The 19,121-nt window shown below is 44.5% G+C and overlaps 1 protein-coding gene across 4 annotated transcripts in view; it reads right to left on the bottom strand.

The window, feature by feature from the left end:
* Positions 1–19,121, bottom strand: part of LOC123026332 (prothrombin-like) — a 42,596-nt gene that overhangs the window by 1,793 nt on the left and 21,682 nt on the right. For all 4 annotated transcript variants that reach the window (XM_044435827.1, XM_044435828.1, XM_044435837.1 and 1 more), the window contains 10 exons: positions 15,477–15,501; positions 14,210–14,260; positions 11,940–12,045; positions 7,920–8,056; positions 7,102–7,410; positions 6,185–6,298; positions 3,261–3,387; positions 2,788–2,955; positions 1,883–2,056; positions 66–244 (listed from right to left, as the gene is read on the bottom strand). In XM_044435827.1, the coding sequence (XP_044291762.1) occupies positions 66–244; positions 1,883–2,056; positions 2,788–2,955; positions 3,261–3,387; positions 6,185–6,298; positions 7,102–7,410; positions 7,920–8,056; positions 11,940–12,045; positions 14,210–14,260; positions 15,477–15,501 (1,390 nt within the window). The remainder of the gene's footprint in view (positions 1–65; positions 245–1,882; positions 2,057–2,787; positions 2,956–3,260; positions 3,388–6,184; positions 6,299–7,101; positions 7,411–7,919; positions 8,057–11,939; positions 12,046–14,209; positions 14,261–15,476; positions 15,502–19,121) is intronic.

Below are 19,121 nucleotides of genomic sequence, written 5' to 3'. Positions count from 1 at the left end.
CACACATGAACGTCACCAGTTTCTTCCTCACCTGAAAAAAAACGCTCAGATGCTTAGGAAAGTACCTGCACAAAACATGTTGTCTGTGACTTTAATACTGGTGGATGCCTTGCAGATACCCTGTCTCACAATGGGGAGGTTCACCTGTTGCAAAAGGGCAGGCTGAGCCGACCCAGCAGAGGTCCAAGTTTCTTGAAGATTTCCCCAGCCAGTTACACGTCCTTTATAGCCTGCTAGCATCAAGCTGGAAAACAGAAACATAGATTAGAATCATGTGGCAACCCTGTAGGGCAGGCATTAATATCTCCAGGCAGAATAGTAAAGTCTCACTGATGAATTACTCAAATTTTATTTACTAAATATCCACAAAATATTGTAATTGTGTACATGCATAAACATCAAAGTGGTGTCTCTTGTGAGATTTTAATTTTTGGAAATGGGGTTCTGATAAAAAAAAGCATAAGTGAACCCACAAGGAAAACATTGGTAGAGTAAACAAGGCAGGCAGGCAGGCAAGCTTTCAGAAGGAGAGCAAGTGATGAGAAAAAGAATTTCCGTTTGCGCACTATACGTGTCGTGCAATTGCTGAGCTCTCTTGTACTTGCCACGTTTAGTCTTTTTCTTGGAATTTCTCAGCAAGGAAGTTTTCCCCATAAATGCAAGAGGCCAACTAGTGTTGAGAAGGCCCTGCCTCCAGAGCAGGGAAGGCAAACTCAGAATGACCTCCTTGGAGGAGGAGGGTGCCCTGAAAGTCTGCAGTTATTCTTCAGAGTTTCAGTACAGCATGTTTATGAGCTCTCACTGTCATTCTTACACTTCCTCAGATGTGCAGATTGTGATTTCACCATGTTTTACAGCATTTTATTCTTCAAGGCAGTGCAAACATGACAAAGTATTAACTCCCTGCCCTCTCTACCCAGATTTCTGAAGCCAGATAGATGCTGCAAGGTCAGGGGCTTGTACCATCCATTTGTGTTAGACTGCATTGCAAGACAAGGGTGCACTGGCCTGTGCCCATACTTACCTGTTCTCTCTAGTATGCTAAAGCCTGCATTCATCTCAAGTGTCGGGAACATGCATGACCCACCCTCCCTCAGCCTTTGCTGCCTTCTCGTCCACAGAAGGAGGGAAACAAATCCAATCACAGACCCTGGATGTTAGAACAGTGCTGTCCCCTAAACACTCCAGTTAATTTGGTGGACCTTCTGGCATAGGCTGTCTGCTTAGAAGCTGCTGATGTTGATAATCTACACCTAGGACTTGTGTCTTGTCTCTTTCATCTTGCTTTTAGAGATAATTTGATACTTGTCAGTAAAGGACTTATTTTACAAGTAGTCTAAATTTGGCTTGAAATAAGGTTATAGTCATATGCAACTACATTTGGAACTCTCATATGCAACTATGTAGTGCAACTACATTGCAATAGGTAAGGCACTAGCGAGAGACATGGCTCTTCATGTCTCTTGGGCACAAGACTGCCTTTTTAAAATAGCTGTATTGCACTTCCTATTGGTGTTGCCTGACTTCTGTTTTCTGCTCAATAACTGAATTTACTACAACTGGAGAAACTGGAGGGTTGCATTCTGTGCATGGATGCAGTGCTAACTTTATACACCTACCTCAAGTAGCAGGTGGGAACCCACCACCTGCTAGTGCAGACCACCTGCTGCGAGATTCCAAATGTTCTTACTTCAAAGTTTCACCACTCCGGATTTCATGGCTAGCAGGACTGGGGAGATGGTTGTTTCAAGATACTTAGAGCAACTCTTATTCTTGCAGCACAGTCCGGTTGCTCTACAAGCCACTTATTTATTGGGACAGGTTACTGATGGTTTGGGATGGAGCTTTTCCCATGAAAATTCATATAGTTTTGCCTCCTCACCTTTGAACAATCTCTTTGGTGGGCAAACAGATGGGATGTATGAAGTCACTGAACGGAACAGGCCTCTTCAGGCGCAAGAGTGCAATATCTCGATCAAGAGTGCCTTTCCAGGTGTACTTGGGGTGAAGGATGATTTTATCCAACAAGACAATTTTCTCCATTTGCTTTTCATATCTGAAAGGTTACAGAGAAGGAGTTATAGCAGCAGCAGATCAGCATGCACATTAGCCAACTTGCCCACATGGTTTACAGTAGACAAGCTGAATGGATATTTTAACAGAGTCGTCCCCATCCCTCCGTGCTCCCCCACACGCACGCACACAATCTGAGCAGCATCCTCCTGTAATATTGGGAGCCTGGAAGGAATCCTCCTCTGAATCCTTTGATAGAAGACATGTACAGAAAGGAAGACAAGCATCCAGGAAGGGGAGGACCTTCTCTGTGGTCATTCACTGGCTTGGAATGCCCTTCTGAAGAAGACACAGCTGGTGTCGACACTGTATTCTTTTCAGCCCCAGGATGTGACATTTATTTGCCCCAGCATGTATTCTACCATTTTAAACTAGCAGAAATCTTTTGATTGTTGCTTCTCAGTTTTACTATGAAATTTAATGTGATCGAGCATTTATTTAATAGATCCCAAGGTACTGCTAAAGATTTTGTTTGTTGCCAGGCACACCTTTTCTTAGAGGTTAGTAACACAGGATATTCAGGTGCTTTCTCTCTACTGGCGCTAACTGTTAGATGCTTGCTTCTTGAGGCAGGGCTATGCACAGAGTCCTGAACAGAACAAATATCAAAGAACACTTTAGAGCAGATGTTTTCTCAGGACCTATAGAACTGGTCTCAAATGCTGTTGTGATTGATAATGTGATTGATTAATAATATCCCTTTTGAGCTCTTACAGCTTCCTGTTGTATTTGCCAATCCGTACAAGGAGATCACTTGTGGTAAAGTTCTTGTCCCAGGGTGGATAGAAGACGCAATGGGCAGCAGTTACAATCCAGCGATTGCTGAGGAGGCTGGCACCGCACAGCAGCTCCTGCGGGTTGCTCCTGAACAGCATCACCTGCCTAGGGAAAAATTGGGGCAGGGGAGGCAGAGAAGCATCCCCTGTGTCAGTCGTGTAACAGAGTGATCAAAGGACAAACAGCATAGGCTGCAGATAACAGCCCAGCCCAGTCCAGCCCTTAAATGGTAAGGCTGAGTGGCATGGCGGAAGTTGCAGACCAAACGATCTGGAGAGACCCGAGTTACCAACTGCTGCTGTACGGCAGCCATACAACACTGGGTGGCTCTTTTAGCTTCTGGTGCTCCAAAATGCTGCCAGTCTGCAGCACACACGAATGGGAAGCAAACCACCAGTGGCAACACTTACCATGGAGCACTGCCTATCTGAGCAGCCTGGCCCCCCACAATTCTGCCTGACAGATAGGATTCTTCTAGCTCCCGCTCTGAGTTATCAGTTATCTTCTTCTTCTCAAACAGAGGACGGATACCGCAATCTGCAAATATAGCCACATCCAGCTGTGAGTGCTCAGTTCACAAATGTGGGTTTATAGAAGGCAGGAACATATTTTTTGCAAGAAACATGGGGAATGGAGAGGTTGCCCTAAATGTCTACTTTTATTAGGAGCCCTATAGTCTAGTATTCCTGGTCTCTCCACATTTTCTGTAACACAGATAATTAATCTAAGGTATAGGTTTTGGTCCGGGCCAAACATTTTGATGTTCTGAAGGTTTTACATGAGTGTTGTTCATACAGGAGTTGCTGCACATCTTGAATGATTTTATTTGTTTGCTTGCTTTTTACATTTTTATATCACCCAATAGCCAAAGCTATCTGGACAGTTCACAACAATGTAAAGATAAACTACACTGTAACAATTAAATAGTTAAAATGACAGCATAAAATAAAATTCAAAACTAGAGTAAGACCTAGCAGCAGTACAAAAATGTAAAATCCAATACATAATTTAAAACAGTGGGGAAGTACTTTCCCCCCTCATCTTATGCTGCAGCACACGGGTAAACCCTGGCTAGATAGGGTCCTGGTGATAACTAAATATCTGAATAAAGGTATGATTGGAAAAACAAGGTTGCTTCTGCACTAGCCCTTTTCTCTGGATTTGACTTTTCACAAGTTTCCACATGATGCTACCAGTTAACCCACTGCATTTCTTCTGTAATAAAATGCAATTGCAGCACCAGCCCAAGAAGTACATATCAACGCGATGAAATCCAGTGTCACGCAAGCACCATTTTGCTCATACAGTGGGACTTCTCTCCTTTTCTCCCTTCTGCTGCTTTCAACATCCTGCCCCTGCCACCCTCCAAAATCTGGAGGCTTCCCTGATTCCCCACAGCAGATTTTGAGGGTGTATTGGGTCTGCAGCAGGATTCTCATCACTGCCCCCCCCCCGCCCCGTTGCTTTGAAGGAAGCCGTTCCATCAGCTGGAAGGGCCAACTACAGTGGTACCTCGGCTCACAAACGCCTCAGTTCACCAAATAGGGTCGTGAACAGAAATTTCAAAAAAAAATTACTGCAGGTTGGGAACTCTGCATTGGGTGACGATCGTGAGGGTGCCTGCCTTCCCTACACAGGCGCGATTGCATCGTGTTGGGGGGGGGGGGGGGGGGCCTTTTTCATGCTGGGGGGCAGAGATGGCTGTGATTGCGCCTGCCTCCCCCCCAGCATGCCTGCCTCCCTCCCTGCGCACCCGCTATCACGCCCATCTCCCCCACCACACGATCACTGCGGGGGGGGTGGGGGGGAAGATGGCCGCGGTCTTTGTTGTTCTTTGTCACTTTGCTTCAAATTTTTGTGAGTAAAAAAATAGTTACAAAACAGATTAGCCTTATTTACATTCACCCTTATGGGGAAATTTGACTTGGCTCACGACCAATTTGGGTCATAACCAGAGTCCTGGAACGGATTAGAGCCAGTGTGGTGTAGTGGTTAAAAGCATGGGACTGGGACTCAGACGATCTGGGTTCTAGTCCCCACTCAGCCATGGAGCCAACTGGGTGACTTTGGGCCAGTCGCAGACTCAGCCCAACCTACCTCACAGGGTTGTTGTTGTGAGGATAAGATGGAGGAGGAGAATGATGTAAGCTGCCTTGAGCCCTTTGTAGGAAAAAGGCAGGATATAAATCGAAAAATAAATAAATAAATAAAATTACGTTCATGAGCCAAGCTACCACTGTACAGCCAACCACAAAGCACTAGTGAGCCTTTCAAAAGTTCCTGTGCCCCGAGATGTAATACCTCCTCTTTGAAAGGACAGCCCAGCGCATTCCTTCCTCCGATCTGAGTTCAGTGACTAGAGGTGAAGAGCCTCCGACTCGCTGTTTAAGGACTCTCTGCTACCCAGGGATCAGTTTCTCCTCTCAAAGGAAGTGAAGCTTGCTCCTGAGAAAGCAGGCTCCACCAGAGCGAGTCAGTCCACCAGCTCCCCACCCACAGAGGCGTGATTAGCAAGGCTGGGGGTTCCGTTTGGGAGGCACCACTTCAGTAGAGAAAGGCTGGCACATGTGTTAGTTGTTCAAAGTGTTTTAAAAACCATTTTAACATTTACAGTGAATGCTTATACTGTTCTATTATTGTTGCTGGGGGGTGTATTTCATTTTATTACACCCCCCCAAGAGCTTCAGCTGTCATATAGTATAGAAATGAAATTTAAAAATAAAATACATATCAGAGGAGGAGAGAAGACTGCTGATTTCCTCTCATTTTTTTTCTTTTTAAAATAGAAAAATATTATGATGATTTTTAAAATAAAAATATTTATTTATTTGTTTGTTTAAAAATTAACATACTCTCAGCACATTGTGCTCAGGATGGCTTATGAAATAAGGAGAGGAAACCAGTGATTAATTTCCATCCCAACCAGAAATGAAGCTAATGTTACTACAATTCAGAGAGGCTATTCAAAGGGCAAATGAGATGCTACTTCATCACTTCACCATATTACATTCCAGGTCCCTGCCCTGATGGGTTTACAATTTAGAAGCAAAATGGAACTTATACTTCAGCAAAAAGTGCTACTCTTTGCACTGTTCCTTCACCAGTGGCTTTAACAACAACCTAACATGCAAAAATTAAACAGGTAAAGGTTTCCCTTTTGTTTCTCTCAATGCCAGCGATATGCTAGCAGAAATACAGGAGCAGGTGCTGTGGAAAAACAGGCAATTCTAATATTAGCAACAACTGAAACACATTAGCCCTATTATTCAGCACTGCATTGTAGGAAAAGTGTAGATCCCATTTTACTATTTCTCAGTTTGATCTAATTTCTCACCTGCTTCACCTTCACCAAATGTTTTTGGGTCAAAGAAGGTGGCATGTTGTACAGCTATAGTCCGTCCAGCTCTTTGCTCTTCATCCACATCATCTATATTACGCAGATTACTTTCTGAAACATAAAGTGGTGGAGCAGGGGAGGATACAAAGAAGGAATTCATTTTGCAAAGATTCAGGCTCTACGCACTTGCCTGGGAACAAATTCCACTGAACCCTGTGGGCTTATTTCTGTGTCAATATGCACTGTCAGTCACCTAATTCTTCAGCTAGATCTACTTTCATGAACTAGGCCAAGAGAACAAGCAATTATGCAAGCAAGCCTGTGCTTTCTGCAATGTCAGCAAGAGACAAGAGGAAGCTTTGGATCACCTTCAGTGCAGAAGAGGGAGGACCATGGGGCAGAGGCAGAAAGCTCTGATCTTGTTGCTGGCTCACCCATGATGTTCTGTGAGCAGTAGAGGGTGAAGCAGGCCATGCCAGGGGCATGTTGTGGGAGTCCACTGAGCTGCAGAATCTTTTCATTTCCCCAGCATCTCTTCCCCACAAAAATACATCCCACCAGGAGCCTGTGTCGTTAATTTCCTCCCATGGGCTTCAGTAGGAATGAAAAGTTTAGAAAACTAAAAGATAGCATCTGCCCCAGCCCCTAAGCCTCCCAACTGAAAAAGACACTGCATGTCTGCCCAACACTTCTCCTGCCATACTCACTGTGACCCAGCAGGGCACAGCAAGCCACTGTGGTCCCACCACTGATCTCCCCTCACACCCCACTTCTCCCCAGGTATTTAGGATGGCTCTGATTGCTATTATGGGTAGAAATCAGTCCTATCTTTGTAAAGTCTCAAGCATTTGCTAACGCTAGAACATGTCAATGGGTAGGATTGCTGTCATGTATGTATCTGGCTTGGTTCTCACCACAGTATTTCAGGTCACAATAATCAGCAACCATGTCTGGATGATCAATGTAGCACCAAACACCTTCATCATCATTATCAGGATTGCGGCAATAGTTCTCTTCCAGTTGTACACTTGAAAGGAAGTCTTTGGTATGGACCAGCTTTCTTGCTTTTTCTGAGGCCCAAGGCAAGCATTGGGCCCCAGAGATTGTGACAGAAAGGGTCCCATTATACATTAGTCCTTTATCAGGGATGCATTCCGACTGCTGCTGGGTTACTTCTTGTGAAAGGGGTCTTGGAAGGAATGGGACTGTGGTCCTGTTCTCACCTGAAACGGGGAGCAAGATAACCATGACCATTAGGAAAAGTTCAAGAAAAAGCAGTTGGTGACTAATTCACTCGGTCAAATTTCTGTGCTACAAATGCAATCACACTTATGGTTAGAGTGGGTGCTATGACCATAGGCCCAGGACTGCTAGAGCTGCCACCCTCCCACCTTAATAATACATTTGGTGGACCATTATTTCATTTCTAGAGTCTTGAAGATGATGTACCATTCAGCCATCTTCTATGCAGCCCAGACTTCCCATTCCCATGGATGCATTGGATTAGATGTTGGTCTTGGGTTGAGCTAAGGTCTGGCACTGCTTCTGGATGTCAAAGTCTAGTTCCATATCATAGGATCTAATAACACATGATGATATACTTCTGACCATAGCTGGTTTGTCTTGCCCTCATCACAACTAAACTGAGTTTGGAGAAGGAAAAGAGGTCCATATACGCCTATAAATTAGAGACCCAATCCAATTTACCAGAAGCACAAACCCTGAGACTCACCACACACAGGAATAGCACACTCTTCAGTTCGCACTACTGGGTCGCGGGTATAACACCAGGGTCCAAGTGTGTTGTTGTTTGGGTTCCTACAGTAATTTTCACTGTGGCTGGCATTAGGGTGAGATTCTGGTACAAACCTGAAAAAAACCAAGCTTCTGTGAGCCAGAAATAGAGGCAAAAGGAAACAATTCTCCTTGTTATCGTTGGTTTCATCAGTACAGAGCTGAGAATCTTGCAGCTCCAAGGACAACACAGCAGTTTATGGTTTTTCCACACAGCAAGTATTTTCTAAGAAAGAAAGAGTGTGAAACCCATGCATAGATGGTCACATGTGGCAACTGTATGTCTTCCTTTCCCATTGAATTCATGTTAAAAAGTTGTGACTGGTTATGGCTTTCCAGCATGGCCAATCACATGCTTATTTATATTTAGAAGGTTTATACCCAACTTAACAAAACAAATCTGAATAACACAACCACCTCAGGAGGCAGAATACAATGTGGTATTAGATGGTTCCTACCAAAAGTATGGTTAGGAGATTATTTATTTAAAACTTTTATATCCTGTCCCCACATGCCTCGGCATCTAGGATTATTAAAGTTCTGCAGGTAGTAAAAGCCAGAATAGTTTCTTGGAGTTCTGCTAAGGTTTTCAGGTTCATTTGTTGCTAGTTGCAAAGTCATGTCTGACCCTTCACAACCCCATGGACAACATTCCTCCAGGCCTTCCTGTCCTCCACCATCCCCCAGAGTCCACAAGCTCACGCCGGCTGCTTCAGTGACTCGATCTAGCCACCTCATTCTCTGCCGTCCCTTTCTTCTTTTGCTGTCAATTGTTCCCAGCATTAGGCTCTTCTCCAGGAAGTCCTTCCTTCTCATTAGGTGGCCAAACGATTTGAGTTTCATCTTCAGTATCTGGCCTTCTAAAGAACAGTCAGGGTTGATCTCCTCTAGGATTGACCAGTTTGATTGCCTTGTGGTCCAAAGGACGCGCAGGAGTCTTCTCCAGCACCACAATTCAAAGGCCTCAGTTCTTCAGCACTCAACCTCCTTATGGTCCAACTTTCACAGCCACACATTGCACCTGGGAAAACCATAGCCTTGACTATACACACTTTTGTCAGCCGGGTGATGTCTTTGCTTTTTAGTATGCTGTCTAGAATTGCCATAGCTTTCCTCCCGAGGAGCAAGCATCTTTTAATTTCTTGGCCAACTTTTGCACTCTCCTTCTTCACCTGCATCAAGTGGCTCTTTAGCTCCTCTTCACTTTCTGCCATTAGAGTGGTATCATCTGCATATCTGAGGTTACTGATATTTCTCCCAGCAATTTTAATTCCAACTTCATCTAGCCCCGCCTTTCTCATGATCTGCTCTGCATATAAGTTAAATAGGCAGGGAGACAGTATACAGCCTTGCCAAACTCCTTTCTCAATTTTGAACCAATCAGTGGTTCCATGTCCATGAAGGGGCTCAGGTTCATAAAATCATAGTAGAGTTGGAAGGGGCCATGAAGGCCACTGGGTCCAATCCCCTGCTGTTACAGGCACCATGTTACACCGTCCCACTCAGATGGCTGTCCAGTTTCTTTTTGAGTGTCTCTAGTGTGGGAGAGCCCACCATCTCTCTAGGCAGCTGGTTCCACTGTTGTATTGCTCTGACAGTCAGGAAGCTTTTCCTGATGTCCAGCCTGAATCTGGGTTGTCGCAACTTGTATTGATTACTCCGTGTCCTACACTCTGGCATTAGCAAGAAGAGATCTTGATCTTCCTCTTTGTGACAGCCTTTGAGGTACTTATAGAGGGATATCATGATGTTAGAAAGAGCATTAGAGATAAGTGCCATGAAGCAGAGATAATCCCTTAGTTCTATTCCTTTGCCAAGGCCCGACTTTGTTGTGAGAACTGAAACTCTTTGCTTGATGGAAGCAGCTTTGTGCTCCTTCTCAGGAAGCAGGTCAGGTTGTACTATATCAACAGCTTCTAAAGTAGAGAGAGAAGAGCCCATGAAATCCTTGGCAAATGCCTTTTTGTGCATTTTCAGCTTGGGGAGAGGAATAGATGAGTTGCTTGGCCAGTTTACTTTGAAGGTCCATGGAGCATTCCCCAGTATATTCAGGAAAACAATACAGCACTGATAAGAGGAGCATACACTGGTTTTTTTTCTTTACTTTTTTATTGATAATCTGCATCCATGATTTATTGCTGTCTATCTTTCACACAAGCAGTCTTGCTTCTTCCTGAGTCTCCTTAAATCTGAAGTGAGGTACCTTGGCTAGACCAGGCCCCAGAGTAATTCCCACAGGGCTGCTGATGTCAGTTAACTTGGGAAAGGGAAGACCCTTTGGAACAAGCAAAGTTCCAATTGCCTGCCCCGCTCTTGCTCATGCTCCCCTCCTTCCCACAAAGCAGCAAATGTGCTAAATACAGGCAAAGTGGCTCCCTACCTATCCACACGCAGATTTTTCTGAAATGTGAACAGCCAGATATCCACAGAGATGCCAACTGACCGACTGCGTGAACAGACCCTGCCCTGCTACCCCACTGCTTTCAAACTTTCTGCTTTCAGGGAATCTTCTTTACTTCAACTGGTTTTCTAAGGAATCTGCCACAGAAGAGCCCTAGGTAGGGAGGAGGTGTATGAGATTCATGCCTCTTATCTTGCAGTGTGGTAGCCATTACTCTCGTGCCTCATGTTAGCTTTGTGTGAACTACCAAAGTTTCTTAGAACAAAGTCATGACCAGGGAAAACTGGTTTAGGGAGACAAGCTTTCACTGAAGGTTGCCACTGATTATCTTTTAGAGCAGAATCCTAACCCTAACTAGCTCTGAGGAAGGTATATTCCTCAGTAAGATCAGCACTGCTGCTTTGTATAGGTAAATACACCTTAAAGTAGTACGGGGTTTCATTTACAACAAGGATTTTGGGAGGCTTTGGGAGCCAGTTTTCTCACCTGGACCCCCCTGCAGCTTATACCCCTACAGGTCCTGTAGTGCCACCAGAATTTAGCAGTGTATTCATGGCAAAAACACTGGCAGGACACCACTGACATTCAGCACTAACCCATGACAAAGACTGGAAAAGGACACTTCAGAGACTCTTGTAATTTGCCACAGATATTCTGCAGCAGATTCCTGACCTTTTAGAGGCTATGCTAGGGACTCAGGAAGGCCACGTAGGCCGCAAGTGCATCAAAAATACTCAAAGCAATACACAATGGACATAGGACTGAACACACTGCTGGCATTTCACGAGTGCTCATCAAGTCACAGGAGTGCACATAAGCTCTATCACAACAGGAAGCTGGCACTCACTACACGAATAGCCCAAACTAGTGTTTCTGGAACGGGAAGGGTTAGAGGAATGCCCTACTGCAAGTTCCACTGACTTGCTCCACTTCAGGAATACTCCTTCCTTGCTGCTGGCAAGCAGGTGCTGGCTTCCTGTTATGGAAGTGGTTGTTCCAGCTAGCACAAAATCAGCATTGGAAAGCATAGTATGTTGTAAGGTTGAGAAACTGCTGCTGATGCAACATGCAATCTCTAGAATAATTTCTGGTGTTTGCTCTTCTGTTGTAATTATAGTAGTGGTGATCCAATTCCATTCCCTTCTGAATAATCATGAGGCGCAACTGAAAGTGCTGGTTATTATTGTGGCTTAGAACTAAGATCTATGAAGGTGCATTTTCCACATGAACCTACCAATCAATTGCAGTCATATTTTGAACTCCTGCATTGCATTCTGCTGCCTGGGGGTGGGAGGGGCAGGCAGTGTAAGCATCCCATTTATGGAAGTCCCTCCCAAGAAAGGTTAAATGAACTTCTTCACTGTATTAATTCTGCCAAGCTTTTTTGTGTATCTTAATTTTGTTAGCTTTAATCATGTTTTATTTACTTTATTTTGGCTTTCAGTGCTCTTTGTAATATTATCAATATTTTGTTGTCAGGCTGCTTTGAGGATCCTTAAGTTTACAAGCTAATTTAGAAATCTTTTAACAAACAAATGAACAAACAAACAAACTTACTCTGGCCTGTGAGGGAACTTGCTAGACCAGTACTGGCATTCAATTCCTGACTTGGTGACCGCAATCGTTCCCCTGTAATTCTGCCCTAAATCTCGGGCACAGTAATCTATCAGAGATCAAAACACAAAATGAGGTGAAATAGAGCCAGTGGGATATTCAAAGAGTTGCAGATATGAAATTCCATCTAGCATTTAGATGGACACATCCCATGATTTTTCTACACTTAATTACACTTTAGAAGGGGCAGTAGCTGAATGTGTGGACTGGGTCCATTCAAAAGCATTGTGCTTAAAAGAGAAAGAACAGTGTGTCTGAAAGTATACAAAAGCTGCATCTGTGGTGTGAGATCTGGGATTGTTCATTCACTTGGGCTCCATCAATTGATCAACATGCATGGAACAGCTGACCCGAAACAGGCCTTTTTAAATGCATACTTGCACAAATACATAAATATTCCTTTTAAGTATTTTAATCATGCTTTTCAACTCACACAACTTTCAGCATGCTTAACACAAAACCAAGGCACACAGTAAAAAGCATGATACCAACAGGGCACGAGTGTCCACTCATCACAACCATAGTTCCATGTCTGTGAACCTAGACACCTGGAACTTGGCATACATTCTAAAAGGCATACATACTAGAGAGCCAGTGTGGTATAGTGGTTAGGGTGTTGGACAGGACCTTGAGAGAACTGGAGTCTAGTCTCCACTCAGCCATAATATTCACTGGCTAACTTCAAGCCAGTCAGACTAGCCTACCTCACAGGATTGTTGCTATGAGGAGAAAACGAAGATGAAGAGAATCAAGTAAGTTGCCTTGGGTTCCTTGTAAGAGGTATATGACAACAACAACAACAACAACAACAGATAATAGGGATGTGTACCATGTGGTTATTTTGTTTTAAAAACACATTCACACATTTTAATGTGTTTGATATATCCATGAAGTTGAACCCTACAGTACATCTTCAGCAATTAGGGGCAGATTTCCCAGCCTGTGCATAGCTTTGCACTCCCCACAATTTAACGGCAGGGGAGATTAGCACTGATTTTATTTATTCTCTCCTACCTGTTTTTCTGCAAGGAACCCAATGTGGCTTACACAATCCTCACCCACTCCATCTTACCCTCACATCAAGTCCCAGTCCAGCACTCTAACCGCTGTGCCACTTCAGCAGGTGGAAGGACACAGTTATATGCATGTCCCTCCTCCCTGCTGGGGGTGGCCACACCACAAGGGGATAGAGTGAGCAGAGCCCTCCCTGCAGGGCCTACAAGGGTATACTTGGCAGGAGCCGTGCCACAGATGTGCCAGCAGACGTGCCTTCAGTCACGTGTCATGGCCACAAGGTGTCCAACTCTAACAGCTGTGCAAATTTGCTTGTAGCCTTCACTGTATCAATATTGATATATATGGGCTGTTTAGACTACTGCAAAGTCAGGTCCATGCACTAGTAATCAATAAACCAGTAAAGCCAAGCAAATCATCACAAAAATCAACATATTTACCACCAGATCTAAGAGTGACTTTTAAAACTGAGTATAAAATATATAGAAAACTAGGCCAAGAAAAGAAATCACTTGGTACCAAAAGGAAAAGGCAGCACCAGATGATACTGGGCCCTTCTTGCTCTTTGAAAGCCTTGGGCTCATACAGGGAGAAAAGCTTGGCCCATGCTAGCACTGGTGGTATTCAAGATGCCCACAGACTCAGAAGGCATTTGTTTGTTGCAGGCTGCATCGGGGTCAAATCACACACTGCAGGAGGTAAGCACCTCTTTCTAAAATATTTATGTGCAGCAAGAAACCAGCTTGATAGAAAAACAGCCAGTTTCTTGCTCCCTGCCACCACATATATGCTGTTTTTATATCAACTTGCGTCTTTCAAAACTCAGGGTTTTATCCTTTCTCACATCATGCAGGGTGACTATGTTCCCCATGCATATCAGCTAATAATTATACATTTGAAGTATCCTGGGGGGGGGTGGGGGGGGTTAAAGATGAATTCTGCAAGTGATACTTCTCACTGAACTTACCCAGCCAGTGTTTTGCCATCTATTCAGAATTTGCCCCCAGAATACTCAGAGAAAACAGAGGGTGCTTCCAGACAGGGCTTTTACTGTGCCGTTACCCTGCCTCATTATCAGGGTGTTATTGGGACTCCAGATCACCATGTCTTGTAACGTTCCTGTGTCTTCTCACAGCTCCTTTGCAGCCTTTTTGCAACCCTCTCCCCGACAAGGCATTATGGATCTCTAAGCCACTTACCCTTTAGGCAGTCGTCCAGAATTGCTCTGTCTTTCCTCAGAGATTTGCAAACTAAGACAAGAAGAAGAAAATTCAGCTCAAAGGGACCCCCAGCTCCTTCAAAATAGCTAGAGAGCCTGAATGTTCTCAAGAGGATAGAACCTACTGAAGAGCCTAACTAGCTTTCTCCAATCTTCTCCCAGACATCCATTGCACACATCAAGGCAGAGGATAACCCTGATGCCTATTTTGATTGACTAGGGGGTGACAGAGCAATGTCTGGGCTTGCTGGAAATTAAGGGATGTAGTCTGTATCACTGGGAAGGCACCTGGCTGGGGAAGACAGAAGTATGGGAACTCTCCCTTTTCTGGCTTCCAAGCACTATAAGACTGAAATGGGAAAAACATCTGCCTTCCCTACTTTCACTCAGGTTCAGCCTTACAAATAAAATATTTTAGGCAGCTGTTCAGAGGAGGACAAAAAATGGGCTGTACTCCTGTGGCATCAGCATATGAGAGATGCCGACTCCTTTTGTCAGTGCAGGAGTATTAATGACTTGAAAATGCTTTTCTTGCTGGAGAAATAGGTTACTAAAAAGGGATAGAGGAGTGTGGAGAGTTTAATTCTATGCTGAGAGAAATAACTAGATAATAGTTATTGTTAGCACCAAGCCAGCCAAGTCATTTGGCATCTGATATATAAAATTGCACGAGCACTTCTACCCATCCTTAGCACTTGGCACATATAGTCACAACCAACTACATAACTAGCCATTTGTTGCAATACTGTGGCATGCAGAATCTGGTCCCTGATGTTGCTGCCTCACTCTGCATAACAGCAGAGCCAGCCATGTTAGTTGGCCAAGCACTGAGCGGAAAGGGCCAATCAGCAGCAACATAAGAGAACCTGGAGGCTTGGGCCAGAAGAAAGAGAAAACATAAATGAGGAAAACAGGCTGGTATGACTATAGGAAGAGAGTGTTTGTGTATTTGTGACATGGACAAAGAATTGCATGGCCACCTAAAAGGGTGAGGGAGCATGGATTGGTGGAATCAGTCCAAAAGCTCCAAAGTCTAATATAATAAGGTGAGAAAAGGAAAGGGAGATTAATTCTACACTTGCATCTTGCTGCTATGCAAGTCTGCTCACAAATGGCCCACTGATTTCAAAGGATTTAATCCCAAGTAAATGTGTGTAAACAGTGTACACTCAACCTTGTGAATCTTGTGTTCAGCAGTAAAGTATGTGCAAATATCAGGGCATTTGATTCAACTCAGTCAAACATACCTGTGTATTGTTTCCAAAACTGATCCTGCAAAACAAAAGTGCCCACTTAGAAGAATGGCTAAAGAGAATATAAGGTCAAATGATGGAGCTCTGCCTCTAGCACTAGATGGGTCCAGTCTGTGACCTGCCTGGTACAGAGACCACTTAAGAGTTACTTGGAGGAAGAGTGGGTGTATGAGCACAGGGCTGAATCTCCAGCTAGGCGAACAAAGCAGTCACCAGGTGTGCCACCTGCAGGGGAACATGCTGCTATCACCTTGTAGACCAACAGTGCAACTCCCTCTTTCTTCCATCTCCGCCTTGGCTTCTTTCATCACTTGCTCATCTCCTGGACTTGCATCCAGCAGGGCAATACAAACCGGACTCAGCAGAGATGACACCAGCAGCCATCAGGGCATGAGGCAGGCAGTGTCTGGCCTCATGGCTATGCTGCTTTGAGAAGGAGGGTCTGGTGCTCAGTGAGAGAACACACTACTTGTATGCAGAAGGCCCCTGGTTTGATCCCTCCCTTCCTCAGGTATTGCTCTGACAGGAAGCTCCTGAAACCCTGGGAAGCCATTGCCAGACAAGTATCAACAGTACTATGCTCAATGGACCAAGGGACTGACTTAGCATGAGCCTGCCTCCTTTGCACCTATGCACAGGCTGCTCCTGGGGAGGGCATCCCAAGGCTGGCTGAGGCACCAGTCCACATTATCACCAAGGAAAACAGCTGACAGGTCTCACCTTAGTGACAGCAAGTGGAGGAGGGAGGTTGTTGTTTTTTTGTCTGGCCAAACAGCTGTGGGAGGAGAGAAGTGAGCTTTTGGGCAAGGGCAGCTGTGGGACATTACCTAGAAAGAGGCAAGGTAGACTGCAAATGCACATGTTGCTGCTGCAGTTGCTGCTGCTGAAGTAAAAATATGGTTCCACCCTAACCAATCCCAGAGGAAATGCTCAGCAGCATCTCCTGCTTCTGCCCTCCTCACCTCGTCCTGGGGGTGAGGGAAGAAGGAAAGAGGCTATTCCTTGTAATCATGTTTGTGGACGCTTGAAAGGAGCCCACCCCCACCACATAAAATCTAAATTAAAATAGAGCTCCCCAATACAAATTCTCCCCACTTCTTTCCACTGAACTAAAGCAACTGGAGGTCTTTAGGTAGCCAGGAAATTAAAATCCAAAGGAGTTTGCTTCCCCTGCCAAACAAAATCCAAAAACAACATAGAGGAAGATAAAGAAATCCAACTCAGAAAACCAGCCACTTCCCACTGTCAGCTTGATTTTCTATTTTACAAATGAAATCTCTCCTCTTTTTCCCTAGCCAGACTGTGTCTTGTTTGAAAAGAACCTTCCTTCCTTCCTTCCTTCCTTCCTTCCTTATTTATTTGATTTATATTCCATCTTCCTCCTTTTTAAAGAACTCAAGCAGTTTACATAATTCTCCTACTGCTCTTGGTCTTATCCCTACAACAGCTACCCTGTGAGGTAGGTTGGGCTGTGAGTCCATGACTGGCCCAAAGTCAGCCAGTTGGCTCTATGGCTGAGGGGAGACTAGAATCCAGACTGCCTGAGTCCCAGAGCTGTGTGCTTAACCATTGCATCACACTGGTTCTCATCCTCCTCATTCCTCCATAGCAGGAATTTGAAACAGAGAAAGAGGGAAATAAATGTATGGCCAAAGGTAGAATTTCCCTTCATATTTACTTTAATTCCTGCTGCTTTTCTTTCACTTTCCTTTCTTTGCAAAGGTGGCTGCTAAATTAACAGTGCAGCCCTAGCCATGGCTACTCAAAATCCAAGTTTACCCCAGCTCAGTGTTACAGGATTGCACTAGATAGCAGCAATTCGGGATGAACAGCAGTAGTATGATTAACAATTCCCCTTTCTACATGACGAGTGATCCTGCAAGTTAAGCTGCCATTTGCTTATCCCCATGTTGCAGGTGGGAATCTGAGCTTGTCTATGCCAAAGTGAAACCCAGTTTAGGCATTTCTATTCAAATGTAAGATTACCAAGTTCAGTGGGACTTATTTTCCAATAAAGAAATATTGGACTGAAGCCTCAGCTCACCAGCACTGGAAAATTCCTTGCTGCATATCTTAGGTCTTTAAGGAGACACACATTCCTTTGCCCTTCTGCCCTGACACACATGGTAAAGCACCTAGACACAGCTAAGGTGACCAGATGCAAAGGACAGCTCTTGCACATTTAAGAGTGGTGTAGAAAAGGAAGTTGCAGCAGGTATTCCTTGCAGGACAAGTTACACCTACCTGAAATTCCCCTTTTCTACACAACAATTAAAGGTGCAAGAGCCCTGCCTACTTTTGTGTTTGGGCACCCTAGGCACAACCTTCCCCCATTACACCCTGTTCCACTACCTTAGATACTTGCCGTCTCATTGACTGGTAGGCCCTTTCATGGGCCTAACAGAAGAACAAGCAACAAGACAGGTCAACAGTGAGCAAAACTCACCCCATGCTTAAAAGTACTTTCTTTTCTCCTGCATTAGTGCTGTCAAATTCCTAGGTCTGCAGATTTTTATCCCTCTGTGAAGGCTTCCCAAACATTATGAAATGTGTCTTTAAGCAACAGTGTGCATACACACTGAAGGAGGAGAGTGCAAAAGTTGGCTTGAAACTCAACATTAAGAAAACTAAGATCATGGCATCCGGTCCTCTCACTTCCTGGCAAATAGACGGAGAAGAAATGGAGGTAGTGACAGATTTTATTTTCCTGGGCTCCAAGATCACCGCAGATGGGGACTGCAGCCAAGAAATTAAAGGACGCTTGCTCCTTGGGAGGAAAGCTATGACAAATCTAGCCAACATACTAAAAAGCAGAGACATCACCCTGCCAACAAAAGTGCATATAGTCAAGGCTATGGTTTTGCCAGTTGCAATGTACGGCTGTGAAAGTTGAACCATTTGAGGCTGAGTGCCAAAGAACTGAGGCCTTTTAATTGTGGTGCTGGAGAAGACTCCTACGCGTCCCTTGCACTGCATGGCAATCAAACTGGTCAGTCCTAGAGGAGTTCAACCCTGACTGTTCTTTAGAAGGCCAGATACTGAAGATGAAACTCAAATCCTTTAGCCACCTAATGAGAAGGAAGGACTCAGTGGAAAAGAGCCTAATGCTGGGAGCAATTGAAGGCAAAAGAAGAAAGGGATGGCAGAGAATGAGGTGACTAGATGGAGTCACTGAAGCAGCCGGTGTGAGCTTAAGTGGACTCCAGGGGATGGTGGAGGACAGGAAGGCCTGAAGGTATGTTGTCCATGGGGTTGCGAAGGATCAGACATGACTTCTTGTCTAACAAGAACAACAAGTGCATACACACTGGCACATTATTCACTTCTTTTTATGCATGAATTTTGGTATGCAGATGTCAATGTAAATGTGCAATAGCTTGCAGGCAGTGCCAACACTGGAGCTTGCCCAGAGCACCAACATACTTTCAACAGCCCAGAATGAGCATGAATAAGAAAGGAGATCCTTGATTTTGCTGCTGTCGTACATTCAAACCATTGCTATGGTGAAAGGCCAATACCTCCAGGGTCACTGTTACATCATTTGAACAGAACCATCTTTCTTCATGAACTGGAAATAAACCTCATGATGGTAGTTGAAACCTCAAATACTTGATTGACTAGTTTCACTTTAGGAGAACT

The sequence above is a fragment of the Varanus komodoensis genome, unplaced genomic scaffold, assembly GCF_004798865.1.
Source record: "Varanus komodoensis strain SLA01 unplaced genomic scaffold, ASM479886v1 scaffold3, whole genome shotgun sequence".
In the NCBI taxonomy this organism is placed as follows: domain Eukaryota; kingdom Metazoa; phylum Chordata; class Lepidosauria; order Squamata; family Varanidae; genus Varanus; species Varanus komodoensis.
The sequence above is the reverse complement of the archived record's forward strand: the minus strand, read 5'-3'. Positions and strand labels throughout refer to the sequence as shown.